The sequence below is a fragment of the Sminthopsis crassicaudata genome, chromosome 2 (assembly GCF_048593235.1).
Source record: "Sminthopsis crassicaudata isolate SCR6 chromosome 2, ASM4859323v1, whole genome shotgun sequence".
Lineage (NCBI taxonomy): Eukaryota > Metazoa > Chordata > Mammalia > Dasyuromorphia > Dasyuridae > Sminthopsis > Sminthopsis crassicaudata.
The window spans coordinates 471,566,080-471,584,671 of NC_133618.1; the positions used below are offsets into that span (position 1 = coordinate 471,566,080).

An 18,592-nucleotide genomic window follows, 5' to 3' on the forward strand; every position below is an offset into this window, starting at 1 on the left:
TGTCCTCAAGGAGCTTTAATTTTACTGAGGGAAACAAATGTACACATATAGAAGATATTATATATAAAAATATATACATATATACATATATGTATATATATATAAATACATAATTTTGGTAGAAAACGAAATCATGCTCAGAGTTTTGCCTAAAAAAAGTAGTTTTTGGCTCCTGCATCTTCTTTTCTTTGATCTCTTTGCTTTTAGCTGCACAATGTGAACCAGCTCTATTTTATTTTGGAATCTACTATAAGTCTTGGTACCTTACATCTCTTATTCTCAGATTAGTAAATTGGGTTTACTCTGGGCTTCTCCCCACTCAGATCTCAGATTCTCACCTCCTGGACTTTAAGCTCTGTTTAACTAACTTTCATATTATCTAGTGCAGTTCCTAGCCCATTACATACTTCCCAACCACTCCCAAGCCATGCCTCTAACCATGTCACTGTTCTCTCATCTCCCTTTTCACATTTACTTCCCTTTTATGATATAGTTCCTAACTAGAACATAGCTTCCTTGTTTTGGTATACTTAGCATTTAGGATAGTGCCTAGAACATTGGATGTTTTTTCATTCATTCATGCTGCTATGGTAGAATCATAGGAGTGATAACTTTACTCCAATCTAGGTTTTTAATTTTAAAAATAAAAATGAAGGCAAAACTACCACATAGAAAACATAAACCCAAATGTATGCAGTACAACTGCACATATCAAAAATGAGGTTGTAGGTTTATCCACATCAGTAACCCAGTCTCCACTCTTTCCTGATTTTTCAGGTCCTGCCTTTTCTTATTTGGAACCCAGAATTTATCATACAACTAGACCAGATTATCAGGGCTCTATATCAAAATCATAGCTAATTCAACTCAAACAATATGTGTTAATCATCTCTTGTGTACAAGAATTTTGCTAGATGCTGAGATTATAAAGATGAAAAATGAGGAGCTTACAAGCTAATAAGGGTGGTGCTGTAACAGATAGACAAAATAAGTAGAAGGTGAGAAGTCATTTAGCCTCCCTGGACCTCAGTTTCCTCCTGTGTGAAATGAGGGAGTTAGATTTTATGTCTTCTGAGGTCTCTTCCAGCTCTGGATCTATCATCCTATAAGACATAACATGATGGGGCATTCAAAAAGAATCAGACAATGATGTCTATAAAAAACTTTGGGAAAGATCATTTTATTCTGTGAATATCAAGGAAGGTTTTACAGAAGAAATGGCATATGAGATACAACTTGAAGAGAAGGATTTCAACAAGTAGAGATTAAGTGGGATGGATATTCAAGGTATACTAAATGATCTCCAGGTATACTAAGAGTTGGATGAGTAAAGAATGAGATCATAAAATACCTAGTCAGAGAAGAAAAATAACAGTCAGTTCTAAGATTAGTAAGATTATTTTTACAACTGCATGAAGGATAGATTGTCTACAGAATAATGTGAGGCCATTTAGTCCAATCTGTACCTAAATAAGAATCTCTTCTACATTGCTGACAAGCCTTCATCTAGCTTTACTTGAGGAATTCAAGGGAGAGGAAAAACATTGCCTTTCAAGGAAGTTAATCTCACTTTTGGAGAACTCTAATCATCTCAGCAAACAAAGAACTGGAACTTGGCTGAGCCTGAACACTGGAGATGAACATCAGGGACTTGACCCAGACTTAGAAGAGGTCACTATTCGTTTAAAGCCCAATACATGCAAAAGGTGTAAAGAGTTAGTAACTTGGGCAACAAATGTGTGAGATAAAATAAAAATCATTCATGTTCTAAATGTGGGGAATGAAATAATTTGCTTCAGTATTATAGGCAGTGCTTAAACATTAATTTATATAACAAACATTCATGAATTACTACTATGTTCTTCTAGTACAGAGTACACTGGGGATAAGAAGACAAAAACAAAACAGACTTAAACCTTAAGAATTTTATATTCTAATGAAGGGTAGAGGAACACACATACACACACACATACACAGAAAATATGCAGAAACAGAAATAGAGTTTAGTTAAGACAAAGGAATAGTACTTGATTGTTTTTGTAGCACAGGAATAGGACTTTTAATTGTCTCTATGATAAAAAAGACTGATTAGAAAGAAACTCTGGTTCAGAGTTCTTGCCACTACTGTGATAAAGAAGAGGACACTGCCTCCAGCACTCTGACTGCACAATAAATCTTGGAACATAAAATTCAAGCTGTAGAAGTTCATTGTCCTACCTGATGTAATGAATCCTTTGGATAATTTTTATATCAGTACCTAGAAGTAAGACTATTTGAAACATCACAAAACTTGGTCTAATCATGATAGCAGATCTCAGTGGTTGGAAACTAACACACAGTTGGGGCTCCTTTGCTAGAAAACCAAATTAGGTCTGGTTAGATTATATTTATTTATCAATATAAAAGCCTTGCTGGGTCCTTGGTGAGAATCAAAGTTATTTATGACTGTGGATGACTGAATTAAGTAACATAGGAGAAAGAGTTACTGTAATTTTGGAAATGTCAGTTCCACATCTCTTACCTTAAACCTGCACATCCTCTAGAATTGCCACAAGAGCAGGAGCGACCAGCCTCCAGTCATGTTGGGTCACAGGAAGAATCTGAGTTAAGGGAGATCCTAGACTAAAAATGACAGAGAGGATACTGGTATTATCTGACAGTGTGGAGAGGTTACAGTCTCAAGGACCAGACATGGCAGTAGATTGAGGATTTACATGTTTTGATAGTCAAGCACTTCCACTAAGAGAACCCAGAAAGGTCATAACCTCATTTTTCTATGAATAGGGAAGAGGTTGTTAGGGCAGGGAATAAATTAACAAGAAGCTTGAGATAGAGAAGTTCAGTGGGGGCTATGTACCAGAGATGGGAAAGTACTGAGCACAAGGCAGTGGAGTTTAAAAAGTAACATACATGGACAACACTAACATCCAAGAGATTTTTCAGCCATTTTTACATTGTTTTTCAGAGTTGACATGCACTGGTAGAATAACACCCTTGTGAGGGTTTCAGTGTAGAGCCTATGAGATCTGCTTTGAAACCAAGACAAAGAATATAATCCAGAGAGGATATGAGTAATGAAGATATGTTGGGCATACTTTTCTTGAGAGCTGTGTTTCTTTCATAATTGAAATAAAATTTCTAACACTTGGGGAAGGCTGTAAAGCAGCAGGCATTTTCATGACAGAGCAAACATAAAATTTGACTTTCATTATGGTCAAAGTTGAGCCCACCAGTTTTTTTGTCCTTGTCCTGATATAACCCTGATATATGACTAGGATAAAGGAGAGAGAATATGTGCCTCTGCATCTTGTATCTGCCCTACTTGTACTCCCCAAAATTCTGGCAGAGCTTCCCTAGGGACCATTATACCACAATGGTTAATTCAATTCAATTACGTTCCAAATGCCAGGCACTGGGAACATGAAGATAAAAACATTACCTGCCCTCCAGTCTATATTCTTTTATGGGAATATATGGTATCTATGAAGAAAAGAAAAATAAAAGATAATCTAAAGAGACAGAAAGCACTAGAAACAACTGGAATTTAGAGAAGACCCCATAGAGAAGCTGTCAGCTGAGCTCAGTCCTGTAGAAAAATAAGAGATGGAGAAAAGGAAGGAAAAAAATAATTTTAGGAATAGCTACGGTGGTAGCAGCTTTTAATGAATTAGGCTATGCAATGTTGAGCTTAGGGAATAGAGTGGAGCAGATTGGTTAAAACCCAGAGTACCTGAAATTGAAATAACTTTGCTAAGGCAGTTTGGATGCAGATTGTGAAAGGGTAGACTGAGAAGCTCCTATCAAATCTTAGAGAGGAAAGGGAGTTTTCAGATGATTTTGAACAGGAGAATGATATGGTCAGAATTATGCTTTAGGAAGGTTAGTTAGCAGCTGTATAGAGGATGATTCAGAGAGGGGAGAGACTGAAAGGATGGAAGTTAATTAGGAGGCCATCAGCTCACTTCAAATGCCCATGAAAGAGGTTATATAGACTTGAATTTGAATGCTGCCTATATAAATGGAGAGAAAAATGCAAGGGATTTTATAGAGAATCAATAAGACTTGGGAATTGACTAGATATGGTAGATAAAGGAGTAAAACATGGCAGGCTACACAGTTGACAGTAGGGTTACATGGAAACAGGAGTTCCCTCAAAAGAAATAGAAGTTTGGAGGAGTGGTGGATTCAAGGGGCAAGATAATGAGTTTTATTTTAGACATACTGAATTTGAAATTCCTATAGAAATAGCTAGGAAAAGTTAGACAATTGTTGGTAGAAGAAAATTCAGGAAAGAGTTTGAGAGATATTAAGATTAGTTATATAGATTTGGAAATCATCTCCTTACAAGATAGTACCCATGGGAGCAAGAAAGATTTCTAAGAGAGTACATATATAGAGGAAAAAGTCCAGGGCAGAGTCTTAAAAAACATTACACTGAGGAGGCAGGAAATGATTAATGATCTAGCAAAGGAGACTAAAAAGGAGTTACACAGGCAGACTAGGAGACAATGGTATTCCAGAAAGTTAAAAAAAAATGTTTACTGAGAAAAAAAATCACTGGATTTAGCAGTTAAGTGATTTGGGGGATAGAGCACTGAGGAAGGAGGTACCAAGAATTCTTGGAAGTCAGTAGTAACTCTATAAGTGCTTATAGTAGCAAATTCTGTGGCAGATATTTTGGGTAGGTCAGATGGAAAGCTTCTGGAATTTCCAGTCATCTTGTGTAATTAATCCCAAATAATCCCAGATTCTAGAAGAGGTAAAAGCAATTTCCTCAAGTTATACGAATGAAAGAATGAAAGAATATTTCACTAAGCCAGCTGCCCTTACAATAAACCCATGTGACCAGCAAGGAGATGGAATGATATCTGATGATTTACAGGGGAATACAGGGAGCTGAACAAACTGTCACAATAATCACTGAGGTCATTTCTGACTTTTTCAGAAATTGTAGCCAAATCCCACAGGAATAGAATGAGGTAGTCAAATTTTCTATTTTTGTGGCTGCCCAGTCAAGAACAGGTTTTTTTTTAACTTAGTATATTTACTATAGAAATATGTTTACTATATAAGAATCTATATATAAGAACTTACCTAGGAAGAACTCCAATCTACCTTCATAATTGTTCCCCACAACTCCTACCTGAACTCTTCTTCTGAATGTTAATGTGTTAGAGGGATCAGAAAGAGGCACCACTTCCTAAGGACAATGATATCCACTACTACATCCATGACATAATATTGGCCAGACAAGTCTATGGTGAAAGAATCCATAGACTGGATGGCCCAAAAAGGAAATCCAAGGTCTAATATGCTTAGTCAAGTTTTGGAAAAATGTGGGAGGAAGAGGTAAGAGGAGCCTGGATACAGTCCAGAACAAGCTACTGACACTAAAACTACAAATTTTGGCAATGGGTACCACTAGTAGCACAGATTTTACCAGGATAAGCAGCATCACAGGCACTGAAGGCAGAGAGGCTTGAGCAACAGGAGCCGTTTCAAAGGTTCCAGCATTAACAGCAGCAGTGCAGACCAGCAGAGCAGGAAGAATCACAAACACCAGGAGTTGATAGTGTTATAATGTTCACTCTACTAGAAGCTGAGGCTTCTCTAGTCTTAGCCTTTACATCCTCTCTCTTCTATTAGCCCACCCTGCCTAGTGAGCCTGACTCCTATAGATCTCAGTTATTCCTTATTCACCAAAAGATGTATGCACTGCATAAGGAGGCATGCACAAATCAGCAGCCACTGATCAGTCCAGTAACATATGATACTTTGAGAGGCAGAGGTCTTTTCAAGTTTTCCCAGTAAGCTGAGATAAAGCAATGTATGGCTAGTATTTAATAAAGTCTTTAGGAACAGCACAGATCAGATAAGGCATTGATTTCTGGAGAGTGACAGCGGGTGTGAAGCCTGGAGAAAACAGATCAGGTTAATTAAAAGTTTTGGAAAAATTCTGCCAATGTCTTCCATATATGAGTTAATTGTAGGGTATATTCAATACTCATCAGTCATCAAATGCTCTCTGTTGAAATGAACAATCAGGCCAAGAACATCAAACAAAAGAATGGCACAGGCTGAGAAGATAAGTCCATTATATGAACATGGGAGCAAATTGTAGGCGAGTGTGGGATTATATGATCTTTCTAAGGATAAGACATCAATGCTTGTTTAAATGGCTTAATCATCATGGCCCTAATTACTGAAATCAAATCCATAACAAATTGGCACTATCTTAGGAAGGGAGATGGCTTCCTTTAGAGATTTCTTAGATTTGGCTTCTAAAAAGACTTACCTGATAAAAATGGGCTGCTTTTGGACATAATTCTGGTTCACAATGAACCTTCCTTATTGAGGGATTAAATAAGGAAGGTTCATTGTGAACCAGAATTATGTCCAAAATGAATGTGGAATATTTATAATGAACCTGGAAGAAAAGAAAATTAATTGATTAACTCATGACTCTGAATCCCTGTATGAAGGTGATCAAGAGTTCTTGATCAGCTCCCAGGATAGAAAGGAAGCCCTTTAGAAAAGGTCTTTAGAGTGGTAAAATTTCAATGTCACCCCTCTCCTACATGGCTAGCATATAACAAAGTCTTTAGGAACAGCACAGATAAGGCATTGAGCTGTCCCAATTTCTGGAGAGTGACTGGGTGTGAAGCCTGGAGGAAACAGGTCTGGTTAATTAAAAGTTTTGGAAAAATTCTGCCAATGTCTTCCATATATGAGTTAATTGTAGGGTATGTTCAGTACTCATCAGTCATCAAATACCCTCTGTTGAAATGAACAATTAGGCCAAGAACATGGAGGTTCTATTTAATTGACTTGAGAACAATGAATTCATAGTGTTACAAGTAAAGTCTTGGTGCTGACTCTAATATCAGGACAGGCTGCAAGCCAGAGGTTAATGACTTCTTAGTTACTTCCCTACATGGTCCTGTACCATGATGAAGATCAATGATTGTGCTGGGAGTGTCATCATCTGTGCTGTGATCCTGATGTTCCTAGTGATATTCTTGCTCACTCTGAATTGTAATCATTCATCATATGGATCACACCATGAAGATCCTTCTGAAAGGGGTAGATATAGCCTCAGAAAATTGTTTTTTCTCCATATTTAGTCACTCCTGATGAAGGGGAGGGGAGGTATTGTATTGTTCATATTTTATGTCTTTGTTTATATTTTGCCTACATTTATCTCCAATGATGTCTATACCAAGCCTCTTATAACTCAGTGCTATGCAGTAATGGCCCTAGTGCAATTAAGTAGTGAAAGCTCTAGAAGACCTTTAGAATCTTATCACAAAGGAATAGTGTATTGTCAGAAAAATATCAACAAGGGTATCTGCCACACAGGTTGGTCTAATTTCTACCTGAAAGGCAGAGAAGTCATCTTTCAGGTCTGGCTGATCCAGAGGACTAGTGCTCCAGATGTTGACTCAGCTTCTAGTCACCTCTGCCTGATCCAGAAATGATGTCTTTCAGATTTAACAGACATCTCACTACTGTGTGAATCAACACACTCCTCTGACCAGATATATTTTCCACATGGAGATGAAATGGGCTGCAAATACCTGAAACAGTGCTGTATCTTTGCTGAATATCCTTTCCATGCTGTTCTTTCTGTTAAATGTTAGATAGTTTACAAGAATTTAATTTTATTTCAATCCTCAGCCTGAACCACTGGACCACGCAAATCAGACCTCGCCTGAGAAGGGAAATTTATTAATGACAATAAGGGTTCTAAAGAACAAAAAGAGGATAGAGGAGAAAAGGGAGTAAAACCAGGGAACAGTAGGATTTAGTTGAATAAAGAATATTGGGAAAGAATATTAGGAAAGCAGGAAGATGCTCATTCTGGAAAATCATTCTGAATCACTGGGATTGGGGAAGCTGAAAGTATAAATTTGCCACTGATAAATACCTGGTAGTTAGGGCCTCTACTTTTGTGGGTCCTATGATGATGGCAGATTGTGCTAACCTAGAAACTATGTTGAAGTAAAAGAAACATGACATCATGCAGAAGCAATTAGATTGAAACAGAAGCAATTAATGTTGGAGTAAACTATGGACCACCTAACAAAAGATGAGTTCATCATCATATATGACGAGTTTGAGAAATGTTATAAACCTAGCAGAAAGGTATGATAACAGTTGTGATGGAGGACTGCATAATTGCTACAATTTTCTATTTTCTTAAAGAAAATCAGCTAATATATTTGTTTCATGTTAGAATTTATGACAGAGAAGAAGAAGATTATTGGCTAAAGTCTACAATGCACTTTAAGACTGAGGAAAGTAAATTTTAAAGTGACCAGAGAAATGACAGGTAGGATCACATAGATAAAAATTCTACTGTGGAATTTAACAAATAATTATGGGAATCTTTCAATAATAATATGCTGAAGACATAAACAAAAACAATTCTGATAAGGAGGGAGAGATATTTTTCCATGTGAATGCAAGAGAACCCATCAATTCAAACTTTAAAAAGAAATGTACAAAGGATAGAAAAAAAGGCACAAAACTGAAAAAAAAAATACAAAAATGTGCATTGCTCCGCAAGAGCTGTGTTGAGAATACCAGAATTCAGAATAAAGTAAAATTCTTCAGGAACGCAAAGGACAATAAAAAGGGTTTTTCATTTATCTGGGTAAAAATAGTATGTTCAAGGAAGGTGTGAGACCATTGCTTCGAGTGGATGGCATAACAGTAATGGACAGAAAGTAGAATTACTCAACTCCTTTTTATGCTTCTGTTTTCTCTGCCAAGAACACTCTTTGGAATGGAAAGGACAATACAAAAATAATTAAAGGCAGTAGAAACCAACACAAAAAGGGAAATAGTAAGAGACCACTTAATTTCCATAGATGAGGTCAGGTCATTAGGTCTAGACAAACAACATTCCAAGATTTTAAATTGGATAATTGAGGGATAATTAGTGAACTTTGCCAAAAGAGTAAATAGGCAAAAAAGTTGGCTTTTCAAAAAAGGGAAAAAAATGGAATCTGTAGTCTCAGGTCAGGGAGTTTAAATTTAATTCCTGACAAAATTCTAGTCCATTATTAAAGGGATAGTTATAAAAATTTAGGAGAAACTACTAGTGACTATAGAAGGCAGTATGATATATTTTAATCAAGAATAGGTCATTCCAAACTTGCCAGATTTCCTTTTATGATCATTTTTTATGATTTATAAGATTACGATTGATAATCAATAATTATGATTATTAGGATAATCATAATAAATTTAGCTTAATTACCAATTAAGCTAAATTGGTAGCTTAAGGGACATACTATAGATTTAGTTTCCTTAGATTTCTCTCTCCCCCCCTCCCCCCAGGCTGGGGTTAAGTGACTTGCCCAAGGTCAACAGCTAGGAAGTGTTAAATGTCTGAGACCAGATTTGAACTAGGGTCCTCCTAATTCAAGTCTGGTGCTCTATCCACTGCACCACCTAGCTACCCCCAGTTTCCTTAGATTTCAATAAAACATTTGATAAATTCTAACTATGTGGACAAGACAGGGAGGTAGGAATAAGTTACATAATGGCATAGTTAGGGACTTAGAAGGGCTTGAATAGATGAGTGGAAACATTATTCATTAATGGGTTCAGATAAACTTGGAAAGTTTCTACAGAGTATCTCAAGGATTTATCCTTAATCTTGTTTTTGTATCAGGAGTCAAAGAATGTTGTTGTTTAATCATTTTCATTCCTGTCTGACTTTTTATGACCCCTTTTGGAGTTTTCTTGGCAAGGATCCTGAAGTGATTTTGCCATTTTCTTCTCTGGCTCATTTTACAGATGAAGAAACTAAGGTAAATAAGGTTGAGTGACTTGGGTAACCAAAGGCCAGGGTAACACAAATAGTAATTATCTGAGCTCCAAATTGAACTCAGGTTTTCTTGACTCCAGATCCAGCATCCTATCTACTGGGTCATATAACATGCTTGCTAAATTTGCATGTGACACAAAGCCTAGATAATAGACTTCAAAATAAGGATCTAAAAAATATTTTAACAAACAAATGTTAGGCAAAATCAAATGTCATAAAATTTAACAGGGATGAATTGTCGAATCTGATACTTATGCTAAAAAAAATCAACTTCACAAATTACAAGATATGAGAGGCATGGCATGCTGTCTGAAAAATATCTTTGAAATTTAACAGACTATAAGCTCAATATGAATCAACAGTGTGACATAGTAACAAAAAAGGTAAGGTGATCTAATGCTGCATTGAAATGTGTCGTACATAAGACTAGGCAGAAGACAGTCCTCTGCTCTGGCCAGAATACATCTGGAATATTTTATTCAGTTCTGGATAACACATATGAGGAAGGTCCACTTTTAGATTGAAGACTGTTTAGAGAAGAGTGAACAACATGGTGGAGAAACTTAGTATTTTGTTATACAGATAGTTCTTGCTTTACTATTTCTATTTACTATTAGACTATTCTTCAGACTATTCTACATAAATTTCCTTTTTTTGAAATGTGAATTTTCTTGTAGATTTGGGGAAGGATCAAGGCAGGAAGGAGGACATGAGTTAATGGAGATACAGATGGCACATGGTGTAAGGATACATGGGAGTAAGGATAGAGAAGGCAAAGTAGGAGGAAACCTGGGTAAAGTCAAGTAGAACATGTAGGGAGCAGATATATGGTCTGGACCTGGACATTGACACAGACAGAAGAGGGCAGATGACATATGATGTCTGAGAACATACATGTGGTACCCAAGCACAGATGGATGGCAGATACACACTCAGGTTTTTACAAGTGGGTGTAGTGGGGCAAAGGTTTCTTCTTTCAGGAACAGGTTTGAAGCTCCAATCCACAGTAGTGCTTTCCTTGAAAGTTGTTCTGCTTTTATTTGGAGGATTTTTTATTTAGGGGATGAGGGTAGGACAGATGAGAGGCTGTGGAGCCCAAGACAATGGAACAGGATCAGAGGGAGAGAGTGCAGTATTATATAGTAAAGCTAAAGTAAGTGTTTTTGTTTTTTTTTAAGAATGCAGATTTCTTTCAGACTTCTTTGTATAAAGTCAAATTTGTGTAAAACAAATTTACATAAAGCAAGAAGTGTCTGAATAAGGATCAGTGGAAGGAACTGGATTTTTTTCACTTGAAAATTAGAGGATTTTATTGAGGCATGATAACTGCTTTCATCTATTTAGAGTTGTCATGTATAAAAGACTTATTTTTCTTGTTTCTAGAGATCACTATCAGGAACAAGAGGTGGAAATTGGGGGGGAAAAAACTTTACTAAGAATTAAAAAGTTCCAGAATGGAATGTGAGGGGATAAAAGGATCCCTGTAATTAATGGTCTTTCCAGAAAGCCGGGTTGACCACTTTTTGGGGATTTGTAAAGGAGGTTCTTGTTAGATTAAATGAATATATGAAACCCATTCAAAAATCTACATATCTAACCACTATCTAAATCACCAAATAGTTGCCTAGACATTTTCACCTGGATTTTCACTAAGTATCAATCTCAACCTAGTTTTCCTTCCTCCTAATTTCCCAATTACTATCAAAAGTAGCACTATTCTTGCAAACACCTAGATTAAAAACTTTAGTATAATCTTCACTTTCCCTTACCTCCCCATATCCAAAAAATTATATAATTCCACAACTCCTTTTCTTCATTTCTTCCTCTCCACTAACCACACTTTACAAATGTCAAATATATATGCAAAACCAAATTTAGATATCTAATGTTCTGGAGATTTCACTCTTCATTCAAGAATCTTCAGTGGCTCTCTAACTACTAGGATAAACTAGAAAATTCTTTGACCTTTAAAGTCTTCTAAAATCTGACTCCATTCTATCTCTTCAGGTTTATTTAACATTATTTTCCTTCAGAAGGTCTAAATTCCAGTCAAACTGGTCTATTCACTGTTCCCCTAATACTACATTATCTTTCACTTCTATGCCTTTCCAAATTTCCTCATTCCTAGAAAGTTTTTCTCTTGCTCCTCTTGGAATCCCAAACTCCTTTAAAGGCTAAACTCATATACTACCTTATATGTAAGACCCTTTCCTAAATCATTTTCCCTTCCCTTGTTTATATTTTTCCTTATCACCAAATAACTTTTATTTACTTTGTACATATAAAATTTTAGCTATATTTAGCTATGTATATATTTCTCTCCTCTATATAGTCTCAAGACTATATAGTCTTGAGGTTTCGTCTTTGCATTTCTAGGATCTAGCACAAGATCTTTATATTGAAATGCTTAATAAATTTATACTGAATTAAACTGAACTATGACAGTTGATGCATGGGACCATTATTATGACCCCTGCCTTGGCTTCCTCTTCCCTTCCCTGACCCTATCATCTAGGCTGTTGATAGGGATCCCCCTCCAAAGTAACCTTATCTTTTTTATATACATATCTCCCATAATGGGAAGTAAATTGTTGAAGGCAAGTCTATTTAATTTTTGTCTTTGTATATTCATACCTAGCATTTAATAAATTCTTACTGATTGTATATGTGCTAGAAATAATTTTTAATAATTGCCTCTTTTGAGCATAGGATTACAGAGTTAGAACTGGGAGAGGCCTTAGTGGTCATCAAGGCCAATTTTCACATTTTACAAATGAGAAAACTGATTCCAAGATAGGTTAAATAACTTAGCAAAGGTCACACAGGTGGTAAGTAGGCTAACTCAAATCTTCTGATGCAAATTTAATTCTAGTTCTACTGCATAATTTTTAAATGTAACAAAATCTTGTTATTCTAATATTTATTGCTGAATGTCTACTAGTCAGTGTTTCCAAAGCTAATTTAGATATGCAACATCTTTATGTTTGAAATATAATATGAATGGTAACTACTGATCTAGAGTTTTGTGAATATGTAATTTTACTAGGACAAAAGAAAGGAGAGGAAATTAATAGTTTTTTTATGGAAAAAGATTACTTTCATATAATTTTATTATTCTATGTTTAAGATATATGACTATAAGAATATTAATTCTTTGGTTTTCTTTTAAATTTGTTGCAAATGATAGTGAAAAGATTTTCATTTTCTAAATTCTGAATACAATTTTCATGAGGTATTCACTTATGTAATATAAATTACTAAGCAGACTATATTACAGTGAAATTCACTGGGCTGTTTTAGAAAATACAATGAACTGTGAACCTTGCTTTCTCCTAAAGACTTAAGAAACTAGCTCCTCTGTGTGATATGTGATTATCAAACAATGGCACAAAAATGTGAAAGCTATCCTTTGAAAGTTAATCCTATTGGGTAAGTACCAGGGTATTTGATTTACTGTGAACAAAAAAGCCATAAAAGATTTTTTTTGTATATTTAGCTTCTTCAGGAAGAAATTACCCAAGTTTCGGGTTTTGTTTTGTTTTGTCATTTTTATTTTGCTGTTATTAAGAAAAGCATAAATGAGCAGTTTAAAAGAAAGTAACAATGAATTCTAAACTCATGTTTAAGGAATTGATGCCTCTAGTAGGCCCAGCCCTCCTACTAGAAATGAATTGCCACAGAGTCCCAAGAAGCAGCACAGCACATTAAATTTTTTTTGTGTGTGAAAACCTTCATGTTTAGATTACTATTTACGTACAGTGATGCCAATTTTAAACACTCATGTCCAATTTTACTGCAGAGATCATCATTCTGCTAGTTGTCCAATGTAAATAGCATGGAGTCAACTCTAACTCCCATTTTTTATTTTTTTCTGATGAACCAATTATTCTTTTTTCTTCACATATGTCAAAAGTTTCCCTTAAGCACTGCTTGTCTGTATCAAGACCAATTCTAAACTCCTCAAGCTGACATTCAAGATCCTTCATAAAATGACCTTTAATACACTGCCAATCTACTTTTCACTATTTCCATACTGTACCTTTCACTGCAGTCTCCTCTGTGGTTTGTTGAGATAATTCAGCTCTAATCCTCTGCTTATAATACCCTCTGCCATTCTCTGTAACTATACAAAACTCTTCTTCATCAAGGTTAGTTCTAATCTCACTTCTTTCAGAAAGTCCTTTCATTTTACTTTTCCTTTAGCTTTGAGTTGTAGAACTATGAATTTTTCTTAAATTTTTTTACCTATGTTAAAAATAAAAATGTCATTTGATGTTTATATCTTTCCAATGAGCCTTTAAAAAGAAAGATTATGTTAATTCTTTTGGTTTGTTCACAGGTTCAAGTTCAGTTCTAAGAATACAGTATGATTGAATAATCTTCTAACAATTTGATGGTAGGCAGAGGAAGAGAAAGTCAATGACGAATGGCACCAGACAAATTGGGAACACTTCTAATTTGCCGGGATCAAACAATTGGGGCCCAAGTGCCTTCATGAGATCTGGGGACAAAGGAAAGAGCAATTTCCACTCTTTGAGACTAGAGATATGGTATTTTAGGAGAGAGAAAGTCCAACTCACCTGGGATTTTGCTGTCAGAAGTGCAGAGTTCATCCTCCCCTGCTCAGTACTCTCTTGTTGGGGAAGGACAAAGTCTGGAGAAGACAGAGCTGGGGATGAGAAAGAAGCCATCAGAGACCTCCTCCTGTCCTGTAGATCTCTTATCAGGCTAGAAATTCTCACAGAAAATGGTGTGATGTTACACCCTCACTCCCCAAACACTTTGTGAAAAGCAGGAAAGTGAAATTAAGTCCAGGATCAAAAAGAAGTCCCACTGACCTGAGTCCTCTTATCTTTTTGGAGCTATTAGCTTCTAGATGTTTCATCTATTATTTATGGTCCCAATTAAAGATCATTCTTGAAGACAATCTGACCACTCAAGGTACAGTTCTCAAAACTTTTATTAAATTGAGAGCTACTCTATGATTTCTTATCAATGAAAGCCAAAGCATTTTGTTACACAACTTCCTATGGTATTGCAATCTTAAAATCCCCATTCTTTCCTGAACTGCTTTAGGGGAGGGATTAAGTTAAGAATCAGTAGAATATTTCACTTCCTTCCCAGAAACATCCCTTTGAGAAATCAGAGAGAGCAGTGCAATTTTCTAAGGGGAAAAGCAATTACATGAGAAAAAAAAAATTCTACATGGTTAAGACTCTGGCAATCGATTCCAGATGCAATTTTTTTCCTGGATCATTCATATCTTCTTCTTTGTTACGCTCAAAATACTTACCTTTCTCCTCAAGATCAATCCTTCAAATCACCTACTACTCACTGGATTCTTAATGTTGCAGTGCCCGGTTAGGAATTGTTCTGGCAACAGCCCTCAAAGACATACACTTTCTTTCTTCTAGGTTATGCTTGGATACTTTGAGCAAAAGTTTCTCCACTTGGGATGGATTCCAGGTCTGTAGGTCATGAGAATTCAGAAGAAAGGTCACTTTACTTTGGTGGTGAACTGCAGTAGAGAGTCCTTCTTCTGGTGCCCCCAGCTGTATACTTTATAGAATCTCTGGAGGACTGAACAAAGAAAAGATGGAGTCAGCAAAAGGAACCTGGCAGCTCTGCTAATGGGTTAAGACCTAAAGTAGAAAAAGTAGTCAGAGCTATGCAAACAGGTATATGTTGAATCATAATTTTGTTCATTTAGCAAACTGGCAAAGCATACCTACAATGATCAAAGCTTTATGCAAGCTGCTGTAGGGCATACAGAAACGAATAAAACAAGGTCTCTGGCCTTCAAGAACTGAAGATCTAGTACACTGATGTTGTCCAGCATATGATGCTGAAGAGTCACTGTCAAGAGCTCCTCGAACTGATTCTCACAGTCTCTTAGACCGACACTGGTGACGAGGATTCTTCTCTGACACACATACACTGGCTCCCACTGCACAAAAACCACCACCTTGATTCCGGTATTAGAAGCCCTTTACAAACTCGCTTCATTAAAGCTTTCTAGCTGTAATTCATAAAACACCAGCGTGGGAACGGCATGTTCTACAATCTAACAATCCTGGACTATCCCTCAATCTCTTCTTAGACCACCTTTTCCTACCCGGAGCATTTAATACCGTAATCAAAATCTACAATTAGATTGGACTTCGGCCCCCCAAATCCACCTACCGAAGCCCTTCTTTTCCTTCAAGTCTCTCTCTCCTTAAATTTACCCTGGCATTTATCCAGGACCTCTCCATTGTACTTATCACACTACCCTTCAGGTCAAAGCTCCGTGGATACACGCACGTCTTTTATTCCTCATGAAATCATATGGCAGGGGAGGGAGAGAGGTCTGTATTTTATGGGGGATCTTTGTATCCCCGATGTCTCTCCAATGACATACACAGAATAGGTAATTAATAGTTATTGGTGACAGGAAACCAAGGGGATCTTAACTCCTTTACACAAATGAAGCCCATACAAAAGAGGGCTTTTGTTTTTCTAGGTACAACACACACAAACACACTCACACACACATCTCTCCCCATCCCCATCCCCATCCCCAACTCCCGGGCCTTCTCAGTAGTTAAGCCCGCCCCTTGTCCCGCCCCTCTCAAGGGAAGGAACGGCCCAGATCGCACGCTACGCTCCAGGCCCCTAAGTTTCCTCCCGGACCCGCCCAGTTCGGGTTCAGGGTGCGGCGAGGAATTGGGCCCGGGTCACTAAATACCTGGAATTGGGTCCGGGGCCTGGCCTGACCTCAGATAAAGAACTGGTTCGAGGCCAAAGAACCAATCATGGCGTCGAAGCTGCGCGCGCATCCTCATGTCGTCTCAGAAGGAAGGGGGGAGCAGAGCCTGTGCCCTAGGCGCGTCGGGACTACCACATCCACAATGCATCGCTTCCGTTTTCTGGCGGGTTCCTGGGTAAAAGATCTTGCGGCTTCGCACCGCTAAGTCCATTCCTCCTCTAGTACCCGGGATAACGGTCTGAGCTCTTTACTGAGAGCACGTGGACGCCAAAAAAACTAAACTCTGCAGGAAGTGATCGATTTTTCGACAATCACAGGTCGTGGTCATTGAAATTTCCTCTCTCGTTCCCACCCTATCGTTTATCACGAAATGTTTCTTTGATTGTAGCTAAAGCCCGCCCTTCCGGTTCTGTTTCTGGGTCTGTAGAATCCAGCAATGGTCGGTTTTTGTAGCGGGGAGTTGTAACGGACTAGAGCTGAAAAGAGGGCAGTGGTTGTAACACTGAAAGAGTGGCAGAAAAGGCATTTCGTTAGGAGTCGGTGGGTGGGACGGAAGGATTCCATCCGCTTTTAGCAAGCAGAAACATCTCTGCAGAGGTAGGGTTAGATGCGCGTTTACAAGGGGAACTAGTTGCCTCAGTGTCCTGTCTGAAAAGTGAGCTAGAGAAAGAAATGGCAACCCAATGCAAGGAAACTTCCAAAAGAGAACACGGAGCTCCAGACACAATTGAAAAAGCTACGGAGCAGAAACTGGGCTGGGAAGGGGCCTCCGCTTTTTGTGGGGGACCTCTACGTGGAGGAGGGACACGAGGAGGGCGGGGCCAACGTCATTGGAAAGGAGGATTGGACCCGCTATGAAAGCTGGATGTGTCGGAACCAATAGACTCCTAATTAGGAGAAACTGATTAATCTGAAGGCCTTTAGGAACATGGAAGGACTAAAGAAACAGACCATAATTTAGACTTTTAAGAAGGTTTTAACCACTAGGGCCCTAAGCTCTTTTTTTTTTTTTAAAGGCAGCGAGTCACTAATATTAGGAGAAGATAACTTTAATTTTTTGTCTTCTAGAGAGTTGGGATAAATAAAGAAAAAAAATTGGAATCCGAAGAGGCTTTTTTTGAGTAGAAAAGTGGAAATAAAAGGGAGAACCCAACATCTAAGGCAGAGACTTGGAAATTTAATATTTTTGTAAATGATCTGAATGAGGAAGTACATAGTAAAATTTTCAAGCCCTCAGCAGAGATGCCAGGTTCATGGAAAATAAATTTCAAAAGACTCTTTAACTTCTTGGAGTACCTTAAGGCATCCATCCTAGTCTTGCAACTCACATGTGGATCTACCCAGACAAGCTACCTTAAGTTCAAGGTAGTCTGTGAGTCTGTATCTTTTCAAACCCATAGCTCCTAGCTCTTTATAGATAAGCCCATTTTAGTGACAAATCCCCTGTGTTAGTACAGGCAGTACTTTCTAATACTTCTGGTTTCTACCCCAACCTTTGAATCTTGGGAAGGAGAGGCTTTAAGAAAGAAATTTCCCTAGGGAATGATTGCCTATCCCTACTGGCAAGATTCTTGAACCACTTTCATTCACAGGGATCATTAAGGCACCCTTGGGAAGGAAGTGATGTCTTCATACCTTACATCTTCCAGAAATCACACTTGATACGCAGTTCTCCAAATGACATTCACTTTATTATTTTCAAGTGTTGCATATTCAACCATAATCTGAAACAAATATTTGTGGTAATGAGACAATTCCACCTAGCTAAGAAGGTACATAGATGAGAGTATGTGGTGTGTTCTTAGCTATTAGGCACTCTCATCACATATGTGGGCGTTTCTTACAATTTAAGCATACCCAGCTGACATTTGTATCCAACATGTATCCTAAGGGTCTCTTCTGAAACCTGAATGCTTGATGAAGAGGATTTCTTTTTCTGTAGGCCACAGATCCCAGTTGTTAGTAGGGATGAATTCACTAGGTTATACCAAAAGATACTTGATTTT

The 18,592-nt window shown here is 37.5% G+C and overlaps 1 protein-coding gene across 5 annotated transcripts in view; it reads right to left on the reverse strand.

The window, feature by feature from the left end:
- The window catches only part of LOC141557463 (uncharacterized), a 28,788-nt gene extending 11,827 nt beyond the window's left edge, over nucleotides 1-16,961 (reverse strand). The window contains exons 1-4 of one of the 5 annotated variants that reach the window (XM_074293185.1): nucleotides 16,566-16,959; nucleotides 15,132-15,418; nucleotides 14,419-14,507; nucleotides 2,522-2,622 (exon numbers count right to left, since the gene is read on the reverse strand). In XM_074293185.1, coding sequence (XP_074149286.1) covers nucleotides 2,522-2,536 — 15 coding nt within the window. In that variant the 5' untranslated portion in view covers nucleotides 2,537-2,622; nucleotides 14,419-14,507; nucleotides 15,132-15,418; nucleotides 16,566-16,959. The other 4 variants (XM_074293180.1, XM_074293184.1, XM_074293183.1 and 1 more) reach the window with 4 other exon arrangements.
- Nucleotides 16,962-18,592: the final 1,631 nt, after the last annotated feature.